Genomic DNA, 15,130 nt, shown 5'->3' with positions numbered 1-15,130 from the left:
CTCTTTAACAAAACTTACACTGATCATCTCCCCTCATCTCTGATCATTTACTATCAATACTATAAACTCTAATTTATTGATATAGGTTCCTCATAGAATTGAAGGTGGGTTTTCATAAATATGTTGTTCCCCTCCATTCATGGACACAAGTATGAGGACATATCCAATTTGGGTAACGGATAACTTATGCTGACTTGATTAAAATGCAGCTTTAAGTAACCTGATAGCACAATAATCTTAATTACTTAATTAAATTTAATTTAATTATTGAAAACTTTTTAAACACCTTTGCATATATGACTGTTTGCCTTAGAAACACTTTTTGGAAGTTTTTATGGTTAAATTTTGATATAAAAATAAAGGTATCCTATGTAATCTTCTACAGTAATAGGGTGAAAAACCTTACAACATATTACTACTCTATGTACCTTACATAGATTAATGACATGAATAGCTACTATGAATATTTCTACTTTAAGGCAATATACTTGTTTAATGTCTTTTTTTCAGTTAATGAATTATTACAGTTTTCTTAAGAAAGAAAAGGGTAGAAAAACATTATTAATACATGATATATTACTGCTAATAGATGGAAAACGTATTTTATTAAGGATTTTAGGGGATCGGGTGTAGAATGTGAAAAGCCAGAATAAAAAATAAACAACTAATTCAGATTTTAAGTAAATACTAAAAGCTATGTCAGAAATTTCTATATATTTAAGCAAAGTCCATGACAAAAATTATGCTTGCATAGGAAAATATTTCTAAGATTTTAAACAATGTTTTTGTTTTAAGCAATATTTGATTTAACAAGTCAAATAAAATTAAATGCATATCTGTGTTTAAATTATACATACATTCAACAGATGTTACTTTGTGACCCTTTATTTAAAAGTATACCACTGACAAGGATTAGCAACACAGGCTGCAAGCTAGGTAGTAAATGAGACTGTTTCCACCTATCACACATATTCAATAGTCTAATTACTTAAAGTCACTTTCCTTAGATGGTTTCGACAAAGGTATGAACCATATAGAAAGCTTTCCTCTCCCCAGCCTGGATTTCTTCCAGATTGGTATATAAAATTGCGCATTCAACATGTATTCTTAGATATGCAATAAAAACTTAACATATCCATGATCTTTCTCTTCAAATATGCATGTCCATAATCCTCCCTATTTCAGTAAACTGTAACTCTTATTCTCTTAGTTGCTCAAGCCAAAAACTCTGGAGTCATCCCTAACTCTCTCATTCTCACCACTGTTAGATGGTTCTGATCCATCAATGAATTTTAAGGCCTTAAACTTCAAAATATATCCAGAATCTGACTGTTAACTACATTGGCCTAGCTACTATATTATCTCTCACGTGGATTATTCCTTTCTACAAGCTTCCTTGTTCTATTCTTCACAAAACAGTCAGTGATAACTGCTAAAAATCACTCACTCTTCTGCTTAAAACCCTCTAGTGGCTTCCGACTTCAAAGTAAAAACCAGGGGCACCTGGGTAGCTCAGTCAGTTAAGTGTCCAACTTCGGCTCAAGCCGTGACCTCATGGCTCATGAGTTTGAGCCCCAGGTTGGGATCTGTGATGACAGCTCAGAGCCTGAAGCCTGCTTCAGATTCTGTGTCTCCCTCTCTCTCTGCCCCTATCCCACTCGTGCTCTGTCTGTTTCTCTCTCTTTCAAAAATAAACATTAAAAACATTTTTCAAAAAAAATTAAAAGTAAAAACCAGTCTGGGTTGGCCTACAAGATTCTATTTCCTACTCTTTTCCCTCTTGTTTAGTCGCTTTAGCCATAGACAAACGAAGCATGCTCCGCTTCAGAGCCTTTTCACTTGCTGTTCCTGGAACATTCTTGCCCTTGATATCCACATGGCTTCTTCCCTATGTCCTTCCGAGACCAACTCCAGGCAACCTTTTTAAAACTGCAAACCAGTTCCAACCCCCCGCCCCCATTCCATCCCTCTCCTATAATGTAAGTTCTGTGGAAGAGAGTTTTTGGTCTGTTTTGTTCACTATTGTATTCCAAATCCAAAGTAGAACCTAGCACCAGTAATTATTTGTTGAATAAATAAATGAATCCCCAAAGAGTCAGGAAATACCACACCACCACTAACTCAAAATTCTCTCCAGAGAGTGTTTCTGGTATTTATATTTGATGGTATTACTAGGACTTACTTGTTTAGTTTGGCTCCAAGACTGATTCCAAATTTTTGCATACATGGTTTACCAGCAAGGGAAGTATGTATTAACTTGAAAAACTAGCAGTTAATGACTATATTAAAACAAAATAACAACAACCCTCATTCCTTTAATGAGGAATAGTGGAAACAGCAGTCAATTTCAGATCAGGAAACCCAACTTTTAGAGGTGATACTGACACTAATTAGATTACACTTTAACCTCTGCAGGCCTTATTTCTGCATCTGCAAAATTGCTGGATAATTCTGATAATTATTTTATTTCTGTTCTAAAAAATAGTTGTCCTGGATGAAAGCATCTTCCTTTGGTCTTTCATGGTAAAGTTATGTGAGAACTTATTTAAGGAGATACGAAAAACATTCCAAATTTGGCGAGGATCAAAAGAAACAAAACTTAATTTGTGGGCAAAATTGCAAATGCAAACTTGAAAATTCCCCACGAAAGGAGTATTTTATTTCAGATAATTAGAGAATGAAGGTAGTAGTGAAGAATATAAGAAGCACTGAACTGCAATTAGGGGCTGGGGTTTCACCAGTAAACTCACCATGGAACCATATGAAAGTCCCTTAATTAATCTCAGAGACCCCACCTGTATAATGAGGGGCTTGGTCCAGACCAGTGTTTCCCAAATGCTGGTTGAGGAGTGTAAGAATCAGAGTCCTAGAACTCATCATCAAAGAGTATGATTCAGTAGTCAAGGTGGGGCTGAGGACATTTTGTGTTTTAAATAAACAACTCATCCAGTTTTGATGCAAGTGACTCACAAACAGTGTTGGTTACTAGTCTGGATGATCTCTATACCCCATTCAGATATGTACACATTATGACTTTCGGTAGTACCACGCCTGAATTTCATGTGGTAAAGAACCGATTTCTCATGACTTTCTTAAACACACACTTTCTTCTTCACACAAGGTTTCTTAATCATACTGCCTCAAATACAATTGCAAAGTAACACTGAATTCATTTTATTTTGGCATAATCCTGTTTTGGTATTTTGTTGACTAGCAAATAAAAAAGATCTAAATAAAACAGAGAACATGTACAATTTCTAAGTGTTACCGTGGTACTTAATTAAATCCTTCAAGAGAGTGTTTTTACTCCACTTTTATTTATTTATTTATTTATTTATTTATTTATTTATTTATTTATTTTTTAATTTTTTTTTTTCAGCGGTTATTTATTTTTGGGACAGAGAGAGACAGAGCATGAACGGGGGAGGGGCAGACAGAGAGGGAGACACAGAATTGGAAACAGGCTCCAGGCTCCGAGCCATCAGCCCAGAGCCCAACGCGGGGCTCGAACTCACGGACCGCGAGATCGTGACCTGGCTGAAGTCGGACGCTTAACTGACTGCGCCACCCAGGCGCCCCTTTACTCCACTTTTAATGTCAAAACACATAAGTATTTTCTACTTTATCATTTAAAAAAATATTTGAGTATTAGTATTTTCAAAGTACATTCATTATTTTAATGCAATGCAAATTTTTTTATTAAAATAATGCTAATAACATTTGTATGAAGCTGTTTTTAATAGCCCTTTTTTAGACCTGAGAAAACGGAGGTTCACAAAGGCTATTTCTTGACCAAGAGAAGAAACGAACATTGAGTCTCCACTATTATTTCCACATAAAGCTTTAAGCACATTTACATGTTGTCTCCTGTTTGACAACTTTTTAGTGTTGTATCTGTCTTACAGAGGATGAAAATAGGCAAGAGTGGTTACGTAATACCAATAAAATTACCTAGTATTAAGGGGCAAAGCCAAAATTTGTACTAAGATCTTTTTCTTCTAAGTCATATGTGCTTCTCATTTATATCAGGATGCCTCTAAATATAAATTTCAACATAAGATCATAATAATGTTATTGATGCCTTTACTTGCTCTAAAATTTTCAAGTAAAAAAACCTATATGTAACACCCAAATGCACAAACAAAATGACCAATCCTCTGCCCCCAAATTAACAACCTGAAGCATCAATCTGGCTGCCAAAAAAAGTAGAACCAATGGCTACTAAAAATTTACACAGTACAAAATTTCTGGTTTTTTGTTTTGTTTTGAATTTCCACTTCAATTTTACAATGCCATTTTGTTTCAATTTCCCTTTATCCAAAATGGTATATCATTTGTTCTCATTCCATTTATAAATTGAGTACAGAGTACTTTGTCGGAATAGATGGAGCTGGACCAAAACAATGCTGTATCACTGCCTTAGGAGCAATAGCAGAACAGTAAGGGGATGAGCTCTCCCATTTTGCTTGTTATGCAACGGAAAAGTCATCATTAAATACCCCCACAGCACATTTGTAGAAATCATGCCAGTCTAATTATCCCTCCACTATAGCACACAGGGTCAACTCACGACTCCCCTACTTTACTATGAAATTATATCTCTCTACAAGTTGGCCATGAAAGCCCTATAAGCTTTTAGGCAAGTGATTCATCTCTAGTTACTTTGGCACCAGCCCTGAAAATAAAGGGCAATGCACAACAATGAGGACCTGGGTGTGTAAGAGACAGATATGGTACTCAAAAGATTAAGGTCCTGATACACCTGTTTAGTTGACTTTTTGTTGCTAAAAGATTTCTTTGTTGCAGAATATTTATCTGAAAAAAACACTATACCTGGAGGGATAATTCTACCTGTTATTCCTATTAGCTAAGAACAAGTTGTCTTCACTGCATCTACTTCTCATACGAAAAGCAATCAAATGGGCTTTTTTACAGAACAAAGGCTAGCCTAATATTCTTTAATTTATTGAATCCCATTTATTGTAAGAAACTTTTTGTTTTTTTTTTTTTTACAAATAAGATTTCTGAAGATGGGATGCATCTAATAACCTAGATATTAGGCATCTCAGACTTGGTGACATACAATATGTGGTAACGTGGACATTTCATTAAGAAAAGCATGAATGAGCTGAACAAGTAAACATTCTACAAAGAACTCCCGAAAACATCCTCACTGCAAAATAAAGCAAATACTCCCTCCCTTCTATAAATCAATATTTGAGAGAGTTCTCTTAAAATTGGGAAAAGTCTAAATGTCTAGCAAAGAATATTTTGGTACTCTAAAACACCGGAAAAAATAGGCCCATGTCACATACAAAATAAATCACTTGACATCCTTGTGATAAGAAATAAAGCTTTTCATATAAAATAAATATTTTGCACGCTGTCCACAATGATGAGAAAACTATTACCAATAGTGTAAAATTTCAATCATGTTGATGCTTTCTTATAAAAATGATATTAAGTAATTCTGCGTTATTCCCAAGCGCTCTGCCGCTCACACTGTGTGCGTGTGCTTGACAACACACAGCCATATTCCCATCTCCTTGGCTTAATCAGAGATGATAAAAATCTTTGAAGTATTTCTTTGTGACTGTATGAATGTCTGACTCTTCTTTTTACCTCTTATTGATGGGATACATTTCGTATCGAAAGGCTATGATAAAAATTTTTTTTTTCATGCATAGGAAAAAATTAATTAAAATTAAAAAAAAATCAGGAACCTAAGGTAAAAGAACTGGGAGAAGGGAAGGGGGGTACTAATCCTTGGGGAAAGGTAAGGTTAATCAACACAGGACTATGAAGACAGAAAAAAAATTCTTTGTGATTGTAGTGGCTTATAACATTATCATGAGAGTGACACACAACTTTCATCCTCAGTCCCAGCACTGGTGACATTTGGGGCCCGATAACACTCGGCTATAGGAGGCTGTGCTTTACGTGGCCACTACTCACCAGATGCCAGCGGCATCCTGCCCTCCACCCCATCAGTTGCAACAACCAAAACTGTTTCATCTGAGGGAAAAACCTGCCCCCTGTCAAGAACCACTGCTTTAACCTTACAGTCACCAACTGAAAAAAAAAAAAAAAAAAGGTTACCCTAGTTTCTCTGAAATCACCTGAAGGGTAGAAAACAATTTTTAAAATCCATTTAAAAACAACACTGATTCAAGTGAATTTTCCAGCTACAGAAGAAAAAGACTGGGACATTTATTTAGTTTTTGCCCAGGAATTTAATTTATAAGGATTTACATAATGGATATTGTAAAAATCTGAAATATCAAATAAAGTCAAATAAAGTATCTTCTTTTTCCCTTATTCATTCTTATTCCCATATGCATTCATAAAATACTACCAATCAAGCAGCTAGAGGTAAGGAAATATATTCATTTTACATTAATGTCATGGATAATATCAGAGATACCGTGACTTCACATAACTTATATTATTTGATATTTACAAAGAATAATTAAGTGTTTAATCTAGGTCAACTATTTTGCTAAATGCTTAATATATATGCATTGTCTCACTGGAAGAAGAGATAAATCTATTTAACATCACTACCAGGATTTACAAAATTCTTAACAGAGGTTTGGTTGTAGCCAATCTTCCTGGCAAACTTGCAAAGAATTTAAATGCCAGTAAAATACAGTAATCAGCATATGAACACAACAAGCCATACACCAGCATGGCACTGATGAAGAGAAGCTGTATCAAAGTCTTGGAGGCTACTAGGGTAACAGTGATGGCTAAATCACCACAAGTGACTAATTAGAGGAGTTCCTGCATTACTCCTAAATGCTTAACTTCTAAGCAAGAAATTTTGGAAAACAAGTACATTCAGAAACCCCAACATAAAAGAGAAAAGGAAGAAAGGTCTTACTATCTAAAAAGCAACAACAAAACAAATACACACTTATACAAAATAAGCACTGGATTCTCTTGATTAATGCGTTTAAAAATTAAGATGAGCTCCCTTATCTTCAACAGCTTTTTTTATTGACATATACTTCACACAAGGTCCAATTCACCATTTAAAATGTTCACCTGAATGGTTTCCAGAACACCTGTCTTGCTGTACAACCATCACCTCTGTCCACTCCAGAACACTTCCATCACCCCAGAAAGAAATCCCATACCTGTCAGCAGCTAGCCCCAACATCCCCTCACCAATCACATAGCAATCACTAATCTATCTTCTGTCTCTATATATTTGCCTGTTCTGGATATTTCATGTCATTTTTGTGACTGGCTTCTTTCACTTAACATAATGTTTTTAAGATTCATCCATGGTGTAGCATGTAACAGTTCCTTCTCATGGCTGAATAATCCCTTATTTTTTGCAGCAATTAAGTGAAGCATTTCAAATACTGTGTTTAGACATGTCACCTGAAACATTTTCAGCCATTCCTGAAGGCCTGTAGGTGGTTGGACAGATGTAATTCGACGTCGTTGTTGCCCTTGGCCATTGGCTGCTCGCAGGTCTCCAAAAGTTGTTGGTGTTGCTGAACATGGTACAAGTCCAGTGGTACTACAAAAAAACACAAGAGTGGAAACAAAGGTAGGTATTTGTTAAGAATAATGGGCTCTAATTTAAATAAGCATGTGATGTGGCATATGTCAAACATCAACAGAATTATTATTTTTATTTGCTTATTGCCAGAGAGCAAGGATACACAAAATCTATTCCGCTATTCTTAGGGCAGGTTTCCTCCCTCCTACATAGCCACCTGTTATTATCCCAGCAATGCTAACTGCAACCACATGACAGAATCTCTATGGCAAAACTGCAACTTGTTGATACATACAAATAATGTTAAAATACTTCTTTAGAAGATACAGGTTCTACCTCTGTTATGACTGGTCTTCAGTGACTTAATTAAACAGAAGTTTAAATTTCCTTTATAAAAAGGGTGTGAAACTTATTAATGGTTTAAAAAATTCATATGTAGAAGCAGTATGCTCATATATTTTAGACATTTCACCACACACATTATTCCTTAATTTTCAACTCAGATGCTTTCTAAATTATTTATAATATTTATCTCTCTCTCTCCAACTTTCCACTGTTATTTATAAAGCTTAGTCTAAATAACATTTGACAGGAACAAGCCTTGATTAGACATGTATTTACTCAAAACAGTAAGTATTGAAAACTTACTATATGATATGTAAAATTGAATCAAATGAGATCATCTGAACACTTTCATAGAATAATTTAAACTCTGAGACATTACAGAAAATAAACCTTCAATTCTGCCACTAGTAAAATCAAAGAGTTAAGACTAAATGATGTATCTCTAAAACTGTCCAACTCTCCTAAAAATGACTAATAGCAGAAAAGTATAGTTATAACCAAGTTATTAATATATTAAACTTCCTTCCTAATTTCAATATATAATTAAATTATTTAATCGAGGTAAATACTGAATATCTCTATTTTGGAGACATCTGAATAAAAAGTTCAGGAAGACTCATAGTTACATTTGTAAAATAATCTTCAATTTATTGAGCTATGATAATAAAGTGTTTTATATCTGAAGAACATACAAATTACAGCCTATTAGCTGAATATCTAAGCTCTGATAAATTACTAATGAAACAATACCCTCAATCCTTTTCTATCCAGCATATTTCATTATTTTGTTAAAAAATGTATTTTAGTCACCAGATTTTACAGAGAAATCTTCATATCTACCACCTTTAAACCTTTTAACATTATACATCCAAGATAATCTCTAACATACAACAATTAAATCGATTTTCCCATCTATCAATTTTTTTTTTTTTAATGTTTACTTATTTTTGAGAGAGAGAGACAGAGAGAGACAGAGCGTGAGCAGGGGAGGGGCAGAGAGAGGGAGACACAGAATCCGAAGCAGGCTCCAGGCTCTGAGCCATCAGCACAGAGCCCAATGTGGGGCTCGAATTCACAAACAGCAAGATCATGACGTGAGCTGAAGTCGGACACTTAACCGACTGCGCCACCCAGGCGCCCCATGCTGGCTATCAAATTTCAGAGGTAAGCTCTGTCTTCCTCTCCAAAATGAAACAGAATGTGATCATAAATTTTCTAATAAGGAAGACAGAAAATCATAGTTTCATTATTATTATTAGAAAATCTGTCAAAAAAATTAAAAAGCATCAAATATATACTGATAAAGTCTCCGAAAAGACATGGAAATCAATATGCAGTTTGGTTTGCTTTGGTAAGTTATATGTTAAAAGGCTGAAAACAGAACTTGCACATTTTCAGGTATTTTCTCACAACAAAAAGTGAGCAACTAAAGACAAATTTTCTTAAAATGTGTTCTGTAGTAAAAATTCAGCATTTGTTTACAAGCTGCCTTAAACACAACTGAACAATTTAATACCTTTGTCCTGGTATCAGCCATATTAATAGAAGACGAAAATGATATGGTTCACTGCAATCTATACATTAAAAGTAGTACATTTTTAACATTAAACTCAACGTTCTCATCCGAGAAATACTTTCTCAAGACTAGAAGGAAAAAGCAAAAATGAAGTGAAGAGTTTCATGTGTCTATCACCCCACACCCTCTGGTGGAAGTGCCAAACACAGTGAAATTGTCAAAAGGCAAAGGGTAACTAAGAGGGGAACAATTAACATGGGAAATCATACTGAAAGCATTTCTTAAATAACTAAGAGATAGTTTTATTTCTCTCCTCTGCATCATCTCCGCATTTTTTGCATAGAGAACTATTTAATTTTATGATTTCTAAATTTCATAGAAGAGCATTTTAAAAAAGTATTTTCCACAACTGGATGAAGTAAAAATATAAACTCTTTCTTAAAAGAGAGAGAGAGAGAGAGAGAGAGAGATGCAATCTCTAGCAATTCTCCATCACAGAAACTTAAGTCTGAGCAATGTTAAATTTATTGCATCTTATATAATAAACATAACTCTAAATCAAAATATTTAAGGAAAAAAGAAGAAATGTTACCATCATGAAGTTCTTAGGGCTTCTATAGCTAACTTTTAATCAGTGATTTGAAGAAGTGACAATTATGCAGAAAAGACCAAAAAAACTCTGAAGATACTTTTGTCATTTAAATTTTAAAATACCACATTCCAAATAACATCTAAAGCCATTTTTAATTGGCTGGGTAATAGATATTGTGCTTAAGTTAGCCTAATTAGCGTGAGAGTGGGAAAAGTTTTATACTGATGCAAAATCCAAAAAATGATGGAATGGTGCACAAAACAAGACTACAATTGTATTTAGTTGTTATGGAAACCTAATTTACTGGTGTGGATATGGATGTGTTAAAAACATAAGATATACCAAGAAAATAAAAGGGGATTCCTAACACAGGAAGATTTAGTTAGTAACTGTGAGTTTTATTTCACTGCTAATAAATGTATCTTCAATTTTGCATATATAAATATCTACCCTAGAGCAGCTGTTGCTATAGTAACAAGATATATTTGCTCATATTCATATTTTAGAACTTACTTTTTAGAATTCCTTAAAAACTGTGATTTAAAAATTCTGCTTATAAGAGAACTTGTGCTTGTGTCTTATTTCAAAGTATTAGTAAGAAAATATAAGCTACAGCAGTAGTCATTCTTCTTATTTGGGACTATGTATTTCTCAATGTTCAGTGATCTCAAAATGTGTTACAGAGTCAACAGTACCAGTAACATTATAATTCTACGAGAATAAACTGGAAGAAATGTTTTTGGAATCATCAACTCTTTAAAGAAACATAAGAATCATGAGAGAATCAATTATGGTTAATATTACCTTGTATATTCTGAGACTTTGCATGGTTTCTTTCCCAAAGAAAAAGAGCGGACCTCAGAACCATGGTCCAATTTTCTTTTCATCTATAAGGTAAAGCAAATAAGATAGGTTTTAAAAAAAAAATCACCTGTCCAACTGTCTTAACATTAGCATTGGTACTATTGAAAAAAATTTCTTAAATTTTTATAAGCCTAAATTTTCATTAATTAGGCATAGTTAATGTATGTAGAAAATAAATGTTCTATGATTTCTTCTACTAGTTCTACTTTGTTTTACTCTTTGAAGACGAGAAAGGTGATTACCCACCCCCCCAATATTTTGTTCAGAAGAATAGCATATGGTGATTTAAAAACTGATATTCATCATACATATTCCTTGAGAGTCATATATCTTTCACGTTTCCCAGTTTAAGAACACAGGGGGAAATGTCATGTTAACACACACATTGAAGAACCATATTTAACGTATCTCTCTTAGTGATCATCACTTTCCTTTAAAAACGTATTTCAAGATAAAATATACAAAAAAACTCAAAATTTCAAAACCTGAATGGAAGTAACAGTAACTGAATTTAAAACACATATTTATTATGAAAGTGTGAAGAGAACAATGTAAATAAGATGATCTTGAAAAGTAATTATAATAAGGCATAAAGCAACGAATATGGGCAATGAGGAGAGTAAAAAAGTAAATCTGTAACAGGAGAGAGGCCTGGGGATGGTATAATAAAGGTGGAAAAAAGCCATCAATTGATATTTACACAGAATATAACTTCACTGACAGATGCTCACTCAGGACAAAATATTCTAACTTGAAAATTTCAGCAACATCAACAAAAACATTTAAAAAGAACGAATTGTACATCTTTGTAAGGTATATCCAACATCTATACTTTTAAAGTATTTCTTTATGCTATATACGTATAATACCGTAAATACATTCAGAATTGTATGTCAACATCAATATTGAAATATTTATTTTTTTTATATTTCACCATCTGTTAACTGAGGTCATCTGACTATAGATATGTCATAAAACTAGAAAATAAGATCTAATAAGATGCAACTTTTTCTATTTTGATTTGTGTCTGCTAATTAATTACTGTACTATGGAAAATTATGTGGGGGAGGTAACCCCAGAGTGATAGAGAGCTATCCTCATTTTTAGAATAAGGTAAAAACCCTTGCTTTGCAGCAGACTTAGTTTCTTACCTACTGCCTCACATGGGAACATCATAAAACAGCATGCTGCATTATAAATACTAAAGAGAACCATCAAGACTCTAACAAATTTTGAACCACACTATGGATAATAAAGACATTTTTATCATCATGAAAAAGTCTTCCAAAATACAGTGATGATCTTATGACATCAGGAGCTAGAGTGAGGGTACAGCAAGCTTGTCCACAATTTATGCCTTAGTTCAAGAAATACCTACTGGAAAGAAATGGAATTGGTCTTAATTCAACCCTTCAGAAGTTTCTGTACTCATTATGTTGTTTTAAAGTGATTCCTCTCAAAAACCATTATTTTCTTTCTCCAAATAATTTTAATAAAAGCCAAAAATAAATATATAGGATTTAATATATAGATAGCCACGTGCTTGCATATATATAAATCATAGACACACACGTACACATACACGCAAATGTAGCTCTCAGGAAGGTCAGTCGGTACAGATTACCTTAAAAATCTAGCTTTTTTAATAACTTGCACAGATTCTTATTTTCAAAATTAATATGAGAAACTTTGATATTCATTCTAATTAAGTTGTAATACTGGCTTTCAGAACTTCCCTGGGTATCTTGCAAATACACATTGGTGCAAATGCCATTTGCCACCAAAAGCAAACTTTATTTCCATCTTAGAAATCCTTCAATGGATAAAAATGCCCCAAATACATATCAAGGGAACCATTTGGAAAGGATTTTTATTTTCAGAATATTTTACAAAATAAAGGACTTTCTACAAGACTATAGAAGTCTTTTAAATATTATACTGTTTACTGAAAATCCTGACTTTAGAACCAAACGTTAATTCTGCAATTTTTTAAGGGGCACAGAAAGTAAATACGATCTTTTAAAATAGAAGTCCTAAATATTCTAGTGATTCTAGGCTTTAAAAGAGTCAACTAAAGAAAAAGAAAAGAAATATGTATAATATACAGAAAAATTAAAGGCAAAAGACTCACTAAAAGCCAACTAAGGGTAGAGTATTTCCAGGTCAGCATTTAACGGAGCCACATTTCTAAAGTCTAAATATATTTTAGTGGAAAATTCCCGGATTAAAATACACATTTTATTTTAAATTTAAAGCTGTTTACAGCTTACGTTGTCTTTGCATTATTTGCTTACATTCACGATATAAAACCGATACCAGCCATCCAGCCACCCACCAAAATTAGAGGATACTGCAGCCATCTCTGATGATACAGATTTTCCTTCTCAGGCAGGCACACACACACACAATCATACAACACAGGAAGAAAACAGATTACTTACTTTGTAAAAAATCATTTTGAGTGTGCCGTAGAAACCCATATTTTCTGTATTTTTCCCCTTCAGTGATTCTGTGCCCCCGTGTGTCCGGCTGCTTGGCAGTCTCTGACAATATAAACCTTTTTCAGGTAGGTATGTCACAGATTCTAATGTGGACATGCTCAGGCACGTCAGAAAGGGAAGATTAGGGAGCAGAACCGGCAACAAAACTCCACAGTAAAGGCAAATGCAGCTCAGTATCAAACCGCTTCTCGGGACACACATACATACATGCAGCTTGACTGAGGAGAACTCGAGGGAATAATGAGAGAGAACCGAGAAGATTATTGGAGGAGACTATGCCCTGTCAAAGCCTTGACTGAACAGATTCCTCCCTCAGCAGCAGAGGGATCAGATTACATCTTCCCTTGAACACAGAATGGTGCAGTCCAGGATTCAGCAATGCAGACTGCACATCAATTATATGGTGATCCGCTCCAGGGAACCCGTAAGCACACAACGCACTGAACAGAGGAGGATGTGGGCAGCAAATGAGCCCGCCCCCACACGACAGCCCCCTTCCCCTTTCAAACTTTCAGGAGATTATTTTGTATTTTGAAAAACCTGCATTTCTGAAGAGTTTTAAATGGCAAGCATCCTTTCCACAAATAAGTGCTTTCAGAAACATTTTGAAAATGGAATATATTTTCCATACAGTCCTCCCAACAGAGGCAGGGCAGACTATTTCCACTAACTGTTATCCTATTGCAGTCCTGGCACAGACTGATCACATTTTTCAAGTAGCTTAGAAGATACAAAATGAGCAATCCCAAAGGGAGAAATTAAGTATTCTTTGTTGGGGGGTGGGGAGGATTTAAAATAAAGTAAGCCAGTTTGGAGCTTGGAGCATTTGCAGAAATTATGTAATAAGTTCTATCTTAACCTGCATACTTCTTATATTGGCATTTAATGAAAATGTTCCCTATGTTTTTCCATTCCCTTCATTTCAAATATAGTTTTCAAGAAAATTGCCACACTTCATCAATTCTTGGTAATCATGACAATATCTTAAGACTATCAGACTAGTATTAAGTGTGTAAAGTTTGGCCAAAATGTTCTATTTCTTCAAAGAAAGCAAAAACTGGGCTTATTGGGAGTCCTACCCTTATTTGTTCATTTAATCTTGAGTAAACAGGATGTACTGCACTTCTACCTCCAGAATTACTTTGACAACGTGTATTGCTTACCATTAAAAAGGCATTTTACATAATAATAAATACCAAAGTTTGCCTGAAGGCAACCTTTTTCTCAAAATGACTACTTCACAAATCTAGATATTTTATCTTGCAACTTGCTACACAACTAGCTTCGGGAGGGAGGCAATTGTAAGATTCCTTGGCCCATTATTAAGGGTCTAGTTAATTAACTCCTACCCTCCCCATTAACATTCTTTATTATAAGTAAACTGCGTGCCTATAGTTATTTAAGTACCTAAAATGTTTCTTCAGAAAAAAAGAAATAGTATTTGGACTTAGTACATTTTAATACTCTCTGCTATAGTTAACAAATGACTTTCATTAGGAAAATGATTCTAAATGCTGCATAAAGTAGTCTCATAATTAAAAAAATAAATGTTTACCTTTATAACAGACATTAAGTTAGTGTAGTATCTTTTACTTAAAAAAAAAGAAATGAAATAAGATAATCCAAAATTTTATGAAGATGTACATCTTGGATTCTTCTGGAAAGTATATTCTATATATTATATTATCTTTTTAAAAAAATCTGACTCTTAAATTCTTGCCCTCAGATACAATATGTATAAGTACCCAGCAAAAAGTTAATTTTCTAAATAAACAATCAGCTTACTTCAAAGTAAAGTT

General features: G+C 34.0%; 1 protein-coding gene across 5 annotated transcripts in view; it reads right to left on the bottom strand.

The window, feature by feature from the left end:
- Nucleotides 1-15,130, bottom strand: part of FBXW7 (F-box and WD repeat domain containing 7) — a 231,044-nt gene that overhangs the window by 19,616 nt on the left and 196,298 nt on the right. For 4 of the 5 annotated variants that reach the window (XM_086704093.1, XM_086704091.1, XM_086704092.1 and 1 more), the window contains 2 exons: nucleotides 10,771-10,853; nucleotides 7,390-7,531 (listed from right to left, as the gene is read on the bottom strand). In XM_086704093.1, the coding sequence (XP_086560219.1) occupies nucleotides 7,390-7,531; nucleotides 10,771-10,853 (225 nt within the window). Of the gene's footprint in view, nucleotides 1-7,389; nucleotides 7,532-10,770; nucleotides 10,854-13,271; nucleotides 13,711-15,130 lie in introns of those variants that run through there. The other variant, XM_025921507.2, reaches the window with a different exon arrangement.

This window comes from Puma concolor, chromosome B1 (genome assembly GCF_028749965.1).
Source record: "Puma concolor isolate L17-30 chromosome B1, mPumCon1.1.hap2, whole genome shotgun sequence".
Lineage (NCBI taxonomy): Eukaryota > Metazoa > Chordata > Mammalia > Carnivora > Felidae > Puma > Puma concolor.
This window is presented reverse-complemented; position numbering and strand designations above follow the sequence as displayed.